Source organism: Nansenia antarctica (genome assembly GCF_963989245.1).
Source record: "Nansenia antarctica genome assembly, chromosome: 10".
Taxonomy (NCBI): Eukaryota; Metazoa; Chordata; class Actinopteri; order Argentiniformes; family Microstomatidae; genus Nansenia; species Nansenia antarctica.
Genome location: NC_137680.1, coordinates 9,347,640 through 9,363,959, shown reverse-complemented (window position 1 = coordinate 9,363,959; position 16,320 = coordinate 9,347,640). Strand labels below are relative to the sequence as shown.

The window sequence follows — 16,320 nt, the reverse complement described above, 5'->3', positions numbered from 1 at the left end:
CCAACTGAATACTGTCATTTCTATGTGCCTTTTTCATGTTGTCAGTGTCAGGGCAGGAGATCAGAGCTCTTTGAAGAGCTCTCATGAAATACTGTATATCTTTGAGTTCTATTCTCCATGAGTGAACTTAAAGGCAATTACAATGCAATGTGTAGGCATACTGTATGAGGCCTATTGTCTTATTTTTTTCCTCAATGCTCACATGCTCAACATAGTAAGCACATAACTCTTAATGGGGCCATGTAGTCAAAAAACATATTTTCTGGTGTTTTATATGGCATTTGCATTCTATGTGGCTGAAGTAATACTGTAAAATTGTGAAAACTATGCTGCCCTAAATTTGATAGCAGTGTGAAAAGTGCACCTTGAATTCTAGCTTGTTTTCCATGGGTGTGGTATTGGCCCCCCTCATAGCGTCACCAGGGGATCTGATTTGAATACACCAATGTCAACCAAGTACACCTCAATCAAATAAACCAATAGTACCATTTGTTTACATTTTACATACCTCCTATTTTAGCCAGCACTTGCTAACAGCTGAGGCTAGATGAAACTGGCCATTTAAAATGTTGAGGTAAAATCCGGCAAAACCGTTTAGAATAAAACTGTAAGAAAATTATTTAGTTGCAGTTATCTTGTTTGTTTGTTTGTTTGAGCTAGCACAGTGTATTTTGAAAGCTAGAAACACATGCTAACAATTTTACTACATTTGTGCCAAAGTATCTCACCAAAAATGTAGTAGCATCGAAGTGTAAACAGAAATGCTGCATACATATCCACATAAGGAACATTGTAGGTGTATTGGTAACCATTGAACTCAGCAAAGAACGTGTATGTCAATGAAAGAATGAGAGAACTCATGAGACGAATTGTCTAAATGCACCACCACACTCACTCCAGCAGTGTGTGCATTTCAATGACAGGCGGAGGTTGTCTTACTAGTGCTCTTAATGTGAGTGTGTGTGTGTGCACTGTGCGGAAACACATCACTATCTTTAGCATTGGATCGAGTGGAAAAGCACTTCACTTCACATCATTACAGCTGTGCAGCATATGAAAGCAGAAGCCTGGTTTTTCACAGTAATGCTACCAGCAAGTCGTTAACCTCTTGAGGTGTGTGTATGAGTGTGACAGAGCATGTGTGTACATGTGTGAGTGAGGAAAAATGTACAGTATACGTGCTGATGTTGTGGTTTAGTGGTAACAGTAACTCACCGCCAGAATCCCCTTCCAGAACCCTCTCCATGTGCCTCATCATGGCTTCCAGGTCACTGTCCTGAAGAGGAGAGTAGAGGCCAACAGCAACATTCAGTTATGATTTATTACACTGCAATTACAGTAGCACTGTTACATGCCTCTACCAGGTACCAGAAAGTAGCCATTTTAACCTTTCTTAGTCAGGTTCTTCTTAACACCAACTTTGGACTATCAAGGGATCAAATTGCTATAAATAACTGTGTGCTAGCTAGAATACCCTGAGACCCAGGTCATTGGTTGAATACCGTAGTTATATCAAATTCACCAAAGGAAAGGGAACCCTAGCACCATTTGAGCTGGTGTCTTTACTGTCTTAACAAACACAGACAGGTTGAGCCACTCAGGAGATGGAGATCAGTGAACACCACCACATAAAAAGGCAATTAAGGGCCTCACAGAAAACATTCTCAACCCCTGTCAGAAATGTCAGGTAGAGTTACTGTATATCCCCCTCTTCCTGGCCTGCCATTGAGGAAAAACCCACTCAAGATCTCTGAGCTGTCACATACAGTATCAATCAGTTACCACTGACCGGCATTAAATAGTTTGTTTACATTTTATTTACTTTATTTACAAATAATCAAATAAAATCAACAGTTGTACTAAGCTAATTAGTTGTGTTTAAATTGTATTTTTCGAGAATAGTTCTGCAGCAGAACAATCCCCAGATTAAGCCATAAACCAATTCAGTTATTGATGTTTTTATGAAGGCCCTGAATGCAGAAGTGTCTAACAATGCTTTTAATTGATTGAATTTGCAATGTCTGTGGATCATTATTCATCACAGCCTTACAGTTAAGCATAAAACTCCCAGAAACTGCCTGAATTGAATTCAGGCTCATCATGAACCTTTCTTCTTTCTTCTTGTGTCTTCTCTCTCAACAGTGACACATCGTTTTAATTTTGTCCAGTCTTCCTGCTCTTGTAGTGCAGTAGACAGAGATTGGATAGTAGCCTTGACATGTTCCCTTGTGGCGACTGAGAGAAAGCTGGAGTCTTTCTTTCTCTCAGGGTCTTTCTCTTTGAACACATCCTCCTTCCAAAACCCCATACTGCCTCCAAGCTTGTACTTGGCAAGTATTTCTGCTGGAATCGTAGACACAAATCTTATCTTAAATCAGTATTTATTCTGTAACCTAATTTCTGCTCTGGGTTGGTCTGTCACCTAGTTTAGAGGTCCCCTGGGTTCAGTGATGAAAGAGCCCAGCTACAACAAGGCGATTTTTGTGGATTACAATGCTGACCAAGTTTGACAGAACACACTAAACATTAAACTTTCTCTGGGTCTATACCTGCGAGTTTGCCTCTTGCACAGGTGAGAGTTGGTGCGTTACTGTACCAAAGCAGTGTAGGACACTTTTGCCCCCTTGAACTTTTCAGGGGCATTTTCAGATAGCTGCATGACTGAAAGAAGAGGCAAGAGGGTTTGATTACCTTGATGTTGTTATGGAATGCGCTGTAGGCAATAGGTGTTTTCCCCATTATACAAATAGCTGTTTATAAGTTGAAATAGCCTACATGTGTATTAGCTGTTGATGATCTGTTATATAGATTTTATTAGGGCAGTTTTTTTTGTCCTTGTCATGGCAATTTTGGGGGCATTTTAGGAACTATCGCAGGCATTTCTGCCCCGAGCCCCAGTTAAATCTATACACTGCTTCAAAGTAATAGTATTTATTGCTAGGACAAGAAATGCTAATAATGCTAATTAATCATGCTTACTGTATGTGTGTCAGAGTAATGCAATGCAAATGCTATGATGGATATGAACATATTTACATTATGACTACAGGGACACAGTGGGCCTGCAAACCAAACCATTCAACATCAGTTCTTAGTCTCTCCCTTTTAAAAGGGAGGCTTCTCAACAAGCCCCACAGGGTTTCTTAACTTCCCCTGCACAATGCCTTTATTTCTTCATTTTGACTATCCTTTTTGTTAATGTGTGTGTGAAAATCAATTTTAAAAAAAATATATGTTACGGTACATGTGGGAATACGGTACATGTGGGAAAACTAGGATTAGGGTTAGGTGCTACGTCGATTTGATACATGCTGGCATGTCTAACCCTACCCCTAACCCTAATCCTAACCCTAACCCTAACCCTAACCTTAACCGTAGCACCCTAGCACCTAACCCTAACCCTAGTTTTCCCACATGTACCGTAACATATACAGTATATATAAAAACGTGGGTTTGTGTTCCGAGAAGGCTAAAAGGGATCAACTCCGATTCCAACGCAGAAAAGAGGCCTGCTGAAGCCTACTTGCAACCATACCTAATTCTAAGCCATTGTCCCTCATTCTGCCAAGGCCCTTCTGGCGTCAGGCCACAGTGGAAATTGACTTTCCTGCTTGCAGAATGATGCTACATGTGTTGTTTTCCCATTGTGTTTTCTCAGCGATTAATTACAGCTTGCTTTTCTGTGACTCCGGACATAACAAAAACAGAGAGCTGAGACAGCTCAATCTCTGATGAGAATATTGTATAGTTCTTACTCGAACAAGCAGAGAAAATAACTTGGCAGGAAATAATGGCAGGGAGCCCTTCAGCCAACAGTCATAATGAATATGTTTCTCTGCAAGATTCCAGTCAGGAGCTCAACCAGTAATCCCCCATGAATCCCCAACCAAATCCACCACAGCTACGGAATAGAAACCACAGAGTTGGTGAAAAGAAACTGGCCAAGCAGAAACACTGCTGCAATACCTCCTGCACATGTACCTTGCTCCCCATGACTGGTTTGTTTGCCTGGTATGATTAGGATAGTAGGATCCTGTGATCCCTCCTCATCTGCTTCCTTCTCTACTCCCCAGTGTATTAAAGCCACAATCCATAGTCTGTCTCCCCGCCCCCTTGTTCTGTATACAGGTAAGGGATGGAGATGGGGCTGGGGAAATGTAACACCTCAAAACAGTCCATGACAGACACTCTGAAAAACTCTGAAAAAAAAAGTTAGGAAATGTTGGTCGATTATTTCTCTGTTGTTACAATGCTAATTGGCATTGTATTTTATATAGTTGGAAAGCCATCACACTGAAAGTGACTCTAAACGCAACCACAGCTACAAACGCTGCTAACAGCTAGCGGCTAACAAAACACATCGCTATGAAGGTCTAAACTGTATTTGAATAACATCACAACATGCTGAGAGAACATTGACATGCTAAAAACACATGACTACACATAACTAGATGAACACACAGTTCTTGCTTTTGAACACGTCCTAAAACGAAAGTATGTTTACAAGTCATTATCACTTACCGGTAGCCTCCGACAAACGAGAACAGTGAATCCAATCCACAAATTATAAGTATTTAGTGATCGTTAAACTGTTGTTTATTATATCAAGTGGGTACTTTAAAACAAGGGCCGGTTTCACAGACAAGGCTTAAGCCTAATCCTAGACTAAAAAACATCTTCAATGGAGATTTTACATTGAAAGTGTGATTTAGTCCAGGACTAGGCTTAAGCCTTGTCTCTGAAACCGGCCCTTAAGTGTGTTATTAAAAACCCCGAAACCTAGATATTGTTGACACAATAAGTTTCACTTTCACTTTTTGACTTCAAGTGAGAGCGTGTTGTTTGCAATTCCACTAGCACCGGTCACATATGTGTTTTGTCATAGCCTTGTATTACCATTGGGGGTATAAAATGTGTGAGCTAGAGACAGCTCTTTCTCTTTCACCCTGCTAACCATCGACCAGAGCCCTCTGTATGACATCAGAGTAGGAATGCTGTAAGCTGTGTGTACCTTTGTTTAAATAATAATAATAATAATAATAATAATAATAATACATTAGACTTATATAGCGCTTTTCTAGACACTCAAAGACGCTAAATAAATAGTCTGTAACTCAGAAGCTTTGCTTGTGATCTATTTCAACCAACTAACGTAAATATCCTACACCATCGCACTGCACACTGCTTTATCTTACCTGGACAAGTGGAACACCTATGTGAGAATACTGTTAATTGACTACAGTTCAGTATTTAACACTTCTTATTGTTGCTTCCAAGCTTGTAACCGGGCTCAGAGTCTTGGGTCTCGACACCTTCCTGTGTAACTGGATTCTGGACTTCCTGACGGGCAGACCCTAGGCGGTGAGGATAGGTAGTCAACACCTACTCCCCACACTCAACCCCAGGGCTGTATGCTCAGTCCCCTCCTGTACCCCCTGTTCACCCACGACTGTGTGGCCACCACGTACAACTCCAATTGGAGGATCATGTTTGCTGACACCAGTGTTGTATAGTAAGTAGGAGTTTAGAAAGACCTCACTGAAGTGACAATGTCCCACAACGTCCACCGTCATTTTGTTGTGTTTACATTGTGGAAACAAACATACTACTATAGCTTGCTGTATGTAGTTGTTTCAAACATGCTGCGTTTTCTACAGTATCATAGCCTCAGTAGGCTAAAACGTTTGGTCTTGCTTGTATACAGTACCTTAACTTAAGGTGGTGATAAGAGCTCTCTGAAGAATATTTGAAAAGACAATGGTTGTTGCACGATATGCGTATGCACTGTGCACTGCGCTTTGAGCCATGTGGCTTCAGTAAAAAAAAAACTTGTTCTAGCTTGTATAGCTTAACTTTATCTTAAATTTTGCATTGGATATCCAACAAATGTATTCAGCCCAAGACACCGGCAGTTGTCACTTGGATCAATAAAAAAGTCAATGAAAAGTTTGTGTGGTGATCAGTTTAGTGATATACTGTATGGTTGATGGGGGAAGGTAATCTTTTTATTGATCGTTTCCGATTAACAAACCAAGGTGTGACAATTTATTCACTCAGTGTGTAATTGATTCCTATGCAAATCAGAGACACTGTAAAAAAAATAATGATATTGATTCCAAGATATTGATTCCAAAATGACATGAACTATGTAATTATTATTACTTATCCTTGCATTAAGATGGACTCAATTCAACTTATTGATTTGTTGATTAAATTTTTGCATTTTAGCTAATTTTAAGAGTGTAATTGCAAAAGGTCTGACATTTCAACTAACTGGTCAGGAAACTGACGACTATCAGTCAACCAAGATCTCCTTTATTAGTGGATGGCCCTAGATTGATCATCATCAATTTAAGAGGACAACACATTCCCAGCCTCATAAATAGTGTAAATGTTGATCAATTCATCTTGTAGTTATTTTTTTGGTTACAATTTGTATTTACACTGTATTAATTCACTATTAACAACTGTTTCTGAACATGTAAAATATGATGGATCTGAGGGGGCATGTGTCTTTGTGCCCCTAATGGGCATGACACAATTGTTTAGGAGTATATATATTTGTTATGCATTAGCATTTATAACTAAACATACACGGACACACACATCTCACCTGTCCGTAGGTTTGACAAAGAGATTCTGGCGACATGTCGTCCCCTTCTCCTTCCTCCTCTTTCTCTTCTTCATCGGAGCAGGACTCAAATTCATCCTGGATATAATAGGCCTCTGCAGTTTGTGGATCCTCTGGGATCTCTGTACACATATCATAGACACACATACAGACATCAAGTTAATCTAATGCTAATTGGAATTTCAAATATTCCTTGGTGTTGTTTGTTAATAATCCAACGTTCCTGCAAACGTTGCAACTCAAAGTGCTTTAATCATTATATAATCATCATTTAATCATTTAGTTATTTAAAGGCATTAACACTTTCTGTTAACAAAAAAATTCTAACTTTTGCAATATTCCATAGATGATAAAAAAAAACATTTCTAGTGATAGATTTGATGTGAGGCTCGAAGCTTAAGTCAGAATCAATAATCACACCTATATTCTTAGCTTCATGTTTGCAGTTCGAAAGCAAGGTTCCCATGGTATTCAGCAATTTGTCTTTTTGTGGTTTTCCACCTAATGGGATCATGTACAGGGAGAAGAGCAAGGGACCAAGAATAGACCCCTGAGGGACCCCACATGTGATGTCAACATTATCAGAAACAGAGTTTCCCAGGACAACAGAGAAATGTCTACCAGCTAGATAAGATTTAAACCACTCTAATACAAGTCCCGAGAGACCAACACAGTTTTCTAAATGATGTATTAGAATACTGTGATCTACTGTTAAAGATAACCAACATATCTTCAAATATTATTCATTTTGACCTGCATGTGAATATCTAAAGAAAACATTTCCTTCAGTCGAGCATTTGTGTTTGACAACCTCAACTGTTTTGAAAAGGATGTATGTTCTAATAAACTATGAAATATAACTATTTTTGGCTCATATCTGCTAAAAAATAATTGTAACACACACTTCAAAGAAATATGTTCAGGGTTATGGTTATAATACATTTGCTCTCTATGGTCTCTCTCTCTCTCTCTCTCTCTCTCACACACACACACACACACACACACACACACACACACACACACACACACACACACACACACACACACACATACACACACACACACACACACACACACACACAGATGAGGAGCCAGCGTTGTTCTCTCCCCGACCCCTCTTTCGACATACCAGTTGAGGCTGGTGGAGGGAGGAATCAGAGGGCAAGCTCGTTGTAATCCATCGAATGGAATTAGGAATGGTATCTAAAGGGTTCTACCTCTACCAGCCTCCCTTGACATCTATTGCTCTCTCTCTCTCTGACTCGCTCTCTCACAAGTGAGAAGCCCAGAGACTTCCAGTGGTGTGGTCGGAGATAGGGCGTGGGTACATTGCACATCTCCCTCTTCTCGCCTCAACGCTTCAATTTTCTCATTTCACACTCTCCACCTGAGCACTATCCCGACCAGGGACTCCTCTCCACTGAGAGGAAGGGGGAAGGGGAAGGGAAAAGAGATTGGAGCTGGAGAGAGAGAGAGAGAGAGAGAGAGAGAGAGAGAGAGAGAGAGAGAGAGAGAGAGGGAGAGAGAGAGAGGGAGAGAAAATGAAAAGGGGAAAGCCTTGCAGCTGCATGATACAGTTGCTTTTATAGCAGAGGCCTTTAATACATATAGGGTTGACTGATATTGGTGTCAAAGGTTCAATTTCAAAACCCAGACAATAACACATCTTATTACACAGCTGTATCCTTAATCCTTAAAGAATATGCCATATCTAAAAGCTATAAGGAACAGAGATACAGATGCAGGGAGAGGTGTTAAAAAGAAGGCAGTTCAGTGTTTTCTCCATGGAGCAAATGTGTCACATCCCATATGCCCTAGGTTTCTGGTCAACACAATACAACACAAATGAGGTCAGTATTCAATCAATTGTAGATAGTGGCTTTCTGCATTATGCTCTCAGAAGTGATCAGTTCATTTGATTTGCACAGCAGCTACACTGATGCATACGGGTGAGAGTCTAGAGACTAGGCTTTCCTTAGTATGCAGTCTAGTGCAAATTAAGGATAGTAGTGTGTTAGCAAGTGTGTTAGAAGTGTATTGTGTAAGGGGTGGAGATCTGTAACATGCTTGCCACACTCCCAACCAGTCAATAGGCAGCTTATAATGTAACAGCCAATCATTTTTACTGATCCCCTTACCAGCTATGATAGCTAAATTGATTGGCTAACACTGACTAATTTGCTCTTTTCAAGAGTAATGACATTGAGGAGGGGGTTGTTGTTCACAAAACATCACTTCAGCTCCAAACCAAGAGACCACTCGCAGGCTGCACTACATGTTACTGCAACTGCCATGGAACTTAATAGCTAGTAGCTCTAAAATAGTATTAGACCTACAGAACTCATTCTTAGAATAACTTACGACAATGCATCTTGGCAATCAGTTTTACACCAATAAAACCACCGTACACTCTTTTTTTCACCTTACCCTTCTCTCATATCTCTGGCTATCCTATTCTCAGTAGGCAGCGAAGAACGAAGTGATCGGGCAGGTGTTTGGGAACTGACCATTGCTTGCAAATAGGGAGGGGCTGTTCCCATTTTTGTCCGGTAGGCTCGCACCACCGAGCTGCTACCAGGAGCCAGTGAAAGGTGCGAATGGGTGACATGGGAGAATTTGGGGAGATTGAACACCAGACTGGCAGCAGCATTCTGGATGAGAATGAGTTGTCCGTACGACTTTGTCCGTACGACTTTGTAGCTTGGCCTTGGATCGGGCAGACGCAGAGTCGTACCAGACAGTGATGGAAGATGTTAGGATGCTAGGATGGACCAGGATGTGACGAATGATGTGAAGTCTCTTATCGTAACATGTATTCTTACCAGTAGCAGCTAATCAAAACCATAACATTTACTGCTTTTTATAAATCTATAAAAGTAATATTGAGCAGAATTAAGTTCAGCCTACTGGTCTGGCCCTCTACAATAGTCCCAGTTTCTCATGTGGACCCTTGTGAAAATTAATTGCCCACCCCTGTTCTAAACCATACTGATTAACCTCCAAATGTTTATCTATCTATACTTACCCTCTCTCATCTATCCATCCTCTCTATCCATCCTCTCTATCTAACCTCCTCTATCATCTAGTATCTATCTTTCCATCTAATCTTCTCATCCTGTACTGTACCTGTACTGTAGCAATGACAATAAAGACCATTCATTCATTCATTCATTCATCCATCTAACTTTTTACTTTTTAATCTTCTTTCATCAATCTATCTACATATCCCCTATCAATTCATCCATCCAACCAACCACAACCAGTCATCCTTAACTTTATCTATCTATCTTAATACTGGGCTGTAGAATAAAGGGTTACCTGTGATATGAACGTAAAACATGTATTGGTGTATCAATTGGAGTGAAGGTATGTGGTTAATTACAGAAATTCTATCTGAGAGCGAACTATCACTTCAAGTCACTCTGCTCTAGGCTATGTAAATACTGGTTAGACATTGTTTTTCAGTGCTTTATCAGCACCGCCTTCTTTATTCAGCTCCGCCTTCAACACCATCCTTCCAGACAGGCTAGTGACCAAACTACTAGACCTGGGTCTATCACACTCTATATGTGCATGGATCAAGGACTTCCTGACCGACCGCCCCCAGAGGGTGCGGGTGGGCCCCCACACCTCCACAGCCCTCAGACTCAGCACTGGGTCCCCCCAGGGCTGCGTGCTAAGCCCCATCCTCTACAACCTCTACACCTACGACTTCACCCCCGTCCACCCCAGCAACTCCATCGTAAAGTTTGCAGACGACACCACCGTGGTGGGATGCATCTCGGGGGGGGACGAGGCGGCGTACAGGGATGAGGTAGAGCAACTGAGCAAGCTGTGCAAGGTTAACAACCTGCTGCTGAACAAGTCAAAGACCCAGGAAATCATCGTAGACTTCAGGAGGAAAAAGTCCGAGATCCAGCCCCTGCTCATCGACGGAGAGAGCGTGGAGAGAGTCTCAACCCTCCGATTCCTGGGGATGCACATGCGGGATGACCTGACCTGGAAGGACAACACAAAAGCCACCATCAAGAAGGCACAACAGCGGCTATACATCCTGAGAGTCCTCAGGAAGGAACACAGCAAGCAGGAGATACTGGTGACCTTCTACCGCGGCGCAGTGGAGAGCATCCTCACCTACGGCATCTGCAACTGGTTCTCCAGCTGCACAACCGCGGAGAGAAATGCGCTACAGAGAGTCGTGAGAACAGCACAGAAGATCACCGGCGCCCCCCTCCCCTCTCTGGAAGAGCTGTACAACACACGCTGTCTCAGGAAGGCCTCCAAGATCTCCAGGGACCCGACCCACCCTGGGTACGAACACTTTACCAGGCTGCCCTCGAAAAGGCAGTTCAGGACCTTGGCCGCAAGGACAAACAGACTGAAGAACAGCTTCTACACAGCAAAGACCTAGGTTCTGGGCCCTGGACAGTCTGGACGGATTGATGGCAGCTGCTGGACTGAAAAAATCAGGCGTAGTGCTGAGGCACAAATATGTACATTTCAAGCCTGCAAACTGCGACACTTTAAATAAATGTGCAATAACACTACTGTGCAATATGACAACCCTAGTCGTCTATCTGTACAGTATAGTATAGTGGATAGTGTACATAGCCTTTATTTATGTAAACCAGCTCCTTCCCTTCTTGTGATTTTTTTAAAAGTTTTTTTTTCTTCTTTCCTAACACCAGGGGAGCCACCCCTCCTAAATGTCGTTGTTTGGTACCTGTACTGTAGCAATGACAATAAAGACCATTCATTCATTCATTCATTCATTTATCATCAGTTTAATAACCAGGTTTGAAGTGTGATATCTGAAATATACAGTACATCATTACAGTACATACATGTAAATATGCATTCCATCAATTATAAGCTTACTACAAGACCAATCCATACAAGCAGTGACCTAATAATCACCCTCTCTCACACATAAGCACACGCACATATACCCACAGGCTAATATTCTTGCCAGCCCTCAGGTGCAGGTCACCTCCCATGATTTGATGCCTCATTGATTTTTAACATTAGCAATGTTAATACCAGACCAGAATAATCACTTATACAAATGAGCACTAATGTTTTTAAAATTCAGAATATTTAATTCATGTCCTGTTCTGACCACTTATCATGTGTGTCAAGAGATTGAAAGAGTGTGCGCGCACGAGCGAGCGAGAGAGAGAGAGAGAGACTGGAATATTTGCTGTAATAATTTCTCTGACACCTTTTGCAGATATATATTTATCCAGGTAAGTTTTGATATTTGTTATTTTTAAGTTGAAAAGTTGAGTCACTAAGTATTCACCCCCTTTGCTATGACACTCTTAAAATGAGCTGAAAAGAAAAAAAATCTTTAACAAGCCTAACCCCAATCCTAACCCTAACCATCAATCAGTTGAATTGAGTTTGTAACCTGTTTCCCATTCTGCCTGTGACAGAGTGAATGCAGTGTAAAGCCCAATGCACACGGCGTGCGATTTTGTCGCACGACAACATTCGATTCTCAATTCACACCACCGAAGTGTGTGGGTGTGAATGGAGAATCGAATGTTGTCGTGCGACAAAATTGCATCGCACGCCGTGTGCATTGTCTCATTCAAAACAATGGAATCGAATTCGGCGGTGCGACAAAATCGGGGCCGTGTGCATTGGCCTTAAGTGGGCGCTGGTCTTGTCCTTTAGATGTATTTTAGATGTGCCAGGGGCCTCAGGCCACCTGCTTTACGCTGATTCTCTCCCACTGTTTAATGTATCAGTTTTTCAGTTTGCAACAGCCTCTAATCCTGTGTTATCCTCTATGTGCTTACATGTCCAAGGGGCACTGAGTCCCTGAAAACTAGACTAAACTAGAGTTCCTGAATTCGTCCAGGCTACTCCACCCTATATCCTGGTCCTTGCCACCCACCCTGGTCCCAACAGAAATCTGCCCTGCACTATGGACCTCTTGCACCACACCATATTCCACATTAGTTTACTCTTCAGCACCTGATCAGGCAGAGGAGGTTGGGTCCCCCTGGAATCTGGTTCTTCTCAAGGTTTCTTCCCCTGAGGGAGTTTTTCCTTGCCATTATGCCCTATATTTTCTCCCCTCTAGGGAGTCATTTCCTTTGCGTACTCCTGGGTGTCTATGATTTGTTGTTAGATCATATTATTTGTTTTGTGCATTCATTGACAGTTGCGCATTGCAAAAACGTGTGCGTCATGATGACATCAAGCTCTGAAACTTGCGGTAAACCCACCGCTCAGAGAGTGCCGGAGCGCACCTGGGGTGCTCTCTGTTCGTTTGGAAATTCAGAGCGTCTCTGTTCGAATATTCAGAGCACTGTGCTCTGGGAGCACACTGGGCTCTCTGACTGAAAAGACGGTTTGTCGAGCATCTGAACATTTCAATCTAAAAATGTTGGAGCAAGTCGTTGCAAAATGTTATAGTTGCGGCTTGATTGGTACTCTAGAGAGTATTGTTCAACACACATCTACATGTAACAAAGCAGGTAAAAATCATGTTTATACATGGGATGAATTAACGTTCATTTGAAAAGATGAAAATGGCAACATTAGTTAACGAGTATCTACTGTCAACATCACAAAAGTTAGCAACAGAAAGCTAGCTAACGTCAACGTTAATGTTAAAACAATCCTGTGTAATTGTTAGCCACCAGCTAAATGATAGTAATGTTATCGTTGGTGTCTGCCATGTTTACAGTTAGTTTGTAAAGTATTTTAACTGACCGTTCGTAAATCAACTGATTTCAAGGGACTCTGTGGCTCTGAAACCAGAGGGGTTTTCCAGAGCGTATTTACGAACGCACGCTAAGAAACCCTAAATCAAAATGAATGCTGTCCAAATATTCTCCCATTTCATCAGCTGACCCAGAGACATACTGCCCTATTGTCAGATCTTTCCCAAACATATGTGTGCGTTCAGGCATCTTCAACCCCATCTGAGAGGGTGTTCACAGCTGGAGACACCATTAGCCCAGAGAGATCTAGGATCCTCCCAGAGAAAGCAGACATGCACATTTGTCTGCAGAAGAATTGTTGAGTTTATCAGTTTTATATTTGTTTTCACAGTTATAGTACCTTTTAAGAAAAGATAGAAGAAGAATTTATTTTCCATTATTTTATTTATTTATTTATTTCTATTTACATTCAAATGTTACGTTCAGATATTATACACTGTGTTCAGAGACTCGATATAATAAAACAGCTGCATTGACGCTGAAAACCTGTGTAGGCATGTTTCTCTCAACCACAGAGCGCTGGAGGACGGTGCGGACAGCTGGGCGCATCAGTGGATGTGAGCTTCCCTCCATCCAGGACACAACAAACGATGTGTCAGTAAAGCCCAGAGCATCATCAAAAAACCCAGCCACCCCAACCACAGTCTGTTTGAACCGATGTCGTCCGAAAGGCAAAGCCAAAACTCAGAGGCTAACCAACAGCTACTTCCCCCAGGCGATCAGGCTCATGAACAAGCCTACTGTAGACAATTGACTATCATCCACAAGCACATCCCATGCATATGGACTACCTAAACCTTAGGCTCACAGTCACTTTACTACTGTCACTTATGTCCTGTACTATTGACACTTTTTATTGAATTATGTCTAGTGCCCTATTGCCTGCAAATTGCACAATACTGCTAATTGTAAATAATCTTATTTGTCACTTATGTCCTGTACTATTGTCACTTATGTCTTTATGTCTATTGCCTTTTTGTCTAACAATAAACCAGAAACTTGAAACTAGGCCTACTATTATTCCATATAGAAAATTGATCCGGAATCAATAAAGAATTAAACCGATAAGCAGAAACAATAATGGAATCGGTAATTCCCAATCCTATCCAAGAGCCTATGCCTTGTTAAACAGTGAGGAGACTATCAGTGAATCTTGAAACACAATTTAATTCGGAGATGGTTTGGGAAAAGTGAAGCTATTTCTTACCCTAACATCATTTTCATCAGGGTTTATGTGGGATTTAATTTCATCAAACATGTTCAGAGATATACTCATAATGCAACCAAACATTTTTCATTACTGTCTCTGCCCTCAAAATGGGCACTGGAGATCAGCTTGAGACAACTTTAATTAGACAAACTGATTAGAGGAAAACTGCCCATCACCCCATCGAAAAAAAGCCTTGCATCTGGATGCTACATTCACTATCCATTTGCTTAAGAGAGAAGAGGAGTAAGAAGAGTTTTCTCTGTCTCTGACCCGAGATAAGAAAGGACAGATGTGTGCTACTGTTCAGTCTGCAACTACCGGAGATGAAAAAAGCAGCAAACTCAAGAATCTACTATGGTCTACAAAGGGCTAACAATGGTTAGAACTGTAGAAGACAGAGTTGACTAAATTCTTTGTCACCTTCAATCACGTTTTTATAATTGCTAATAGGCTAGGTGCACGATCTCCACTACTTCCTGAAAGGCACCTTGCATGAACATATCCTGTCTCACTCTATTGGTTTAATTGATTAATCAGCTGTGCGGTAAACTGTTGGAACACACAGTGCACAGCTGATTAATCAATTAAACCAATAGAGTGAGACAGGATATGTTCATGCCAGGTGCCTTTCAGGAAGTAGTGGAGATCGTGCACCTAGCCTATTGCCATAGAAACCTGGCTCCATTCATCCATCCCGGACTTAGCTATCGAGCTAGCTACGGGCAAGGAGGCTACGGGCAAATCGTGTGGCGGTGGCCTCCTAATATACACAAAAGACACTTGGGGGACAAACACAAACATTGTGAGTAGCCACTGTTCCCCGGACCTAGAACACTTGACTGTTAAATGCCGACCCATTTACCTTCCTAGGGAATTTAATGCCGTTCTGATAACCGCAGTGTATATTCCACCGGATGCTAATGCTAGCGCGGCGCTAGGCCAGCTGCATAGCACCATCAGCAACCAACAAAGTACCTTATCCTGATGCTGTTCACATTATTGCGGGGGACTTAAATGATGCTGACCTGAAGGGAGTACTTCCTATAGATTCTACCAGCATGTTAAATATGCCACAAGAGGAGACAACACACTGTCTACTCCAATATCAAGCTGGGCTACAGAGCTAAAGCACTAGTTCATCTAGGCCAGTCAGACCATGCGTCTCTGCTCCTAATCCCATCCTACACCCCCATCAGGAAGAATGCCACAGCCATATCAAAGACAGTTAAAACCTGGCCTGCAGACGCTACCTCACAGCTACAAGACTGTTTTGAGACCACCAACTGGGAGGTCTTTGAACAGGAGGACCTGGAACTGTACACCTCATCAGTGCTGGGATACATAAAGCACTGCAAAGACTCTGTCACCGTGGACAAGCGTATCCGGGTCTACCCCAATACGAAGCCGTGGATGACGGGAGAGGTGCAGCGTCTGCTCAGAGAGAGGGACACCGCTTTCAGGTCTGGTGATGGGGAGTTATACAGCACTGCCAGAGCCAACCTGAAGCGAGGAATCAAGAGGTCCAAGGCCGAGTACGAGGGGAAGATTGAGGATTGCTTCTCAGGGCTGCGTGCTGAGTCCCCTATTCTATTCCATCTACACCCACGACTTCATCGCTGTCCACCCCAGCAACACCATCATAATGATATATTGGACTGTAGAATGGTGGAAAATCTAAAGCCTTTTTGGAATTCTGAAGGCACCTGTAGTGACTGAATCACCTGCAACACATTTTCACTGTT

At 42.0% G+C, this 16,320-nt stretch overlaps 2 protein-coding genes across 2 annotated transcripts in view; one reads left to right on the top strand and one right to left on the bottom strand.

Moving 5' to 3' along the window:
• The window catches only part of LOC308166610 (sialic acid-binding Ig-like lectin 15), a gene marked incomplete at both ends in the record, with an annotated part of 268,304 nt that overhangs the window by 116,456 nt on the left and 135,528 nt on the right, over positions 1 to 16,320 (top strand). The gene's annotated exons all lie outside the window — the stretch shown is intronic.
• nek11 (NIMA-related kinase 11) overlaps positions 1 to 16,320 on the bottom strand; it is a gene marked incomplete at both ends in the record, with an annotated part of 72,671 nt that overhangs the window by 8,106 nt on the left and 48,245 nt on the right. Inside the window, 2 exons of the mRNA XM_080540462.1 lie at positions 1,216 to 1,276; positions 6,614 to 6,753. Of these exons, the coding sequence (XP_080396588.1) occupies positions 1,216 to 1,276; positions 6,614 to 6,753 (201 nt within the window). The remainder of the gene's footprint in view (positions 1 to 1,215; positions 1,277 to 6,613; positions 6,754 to 16,320) is intronic.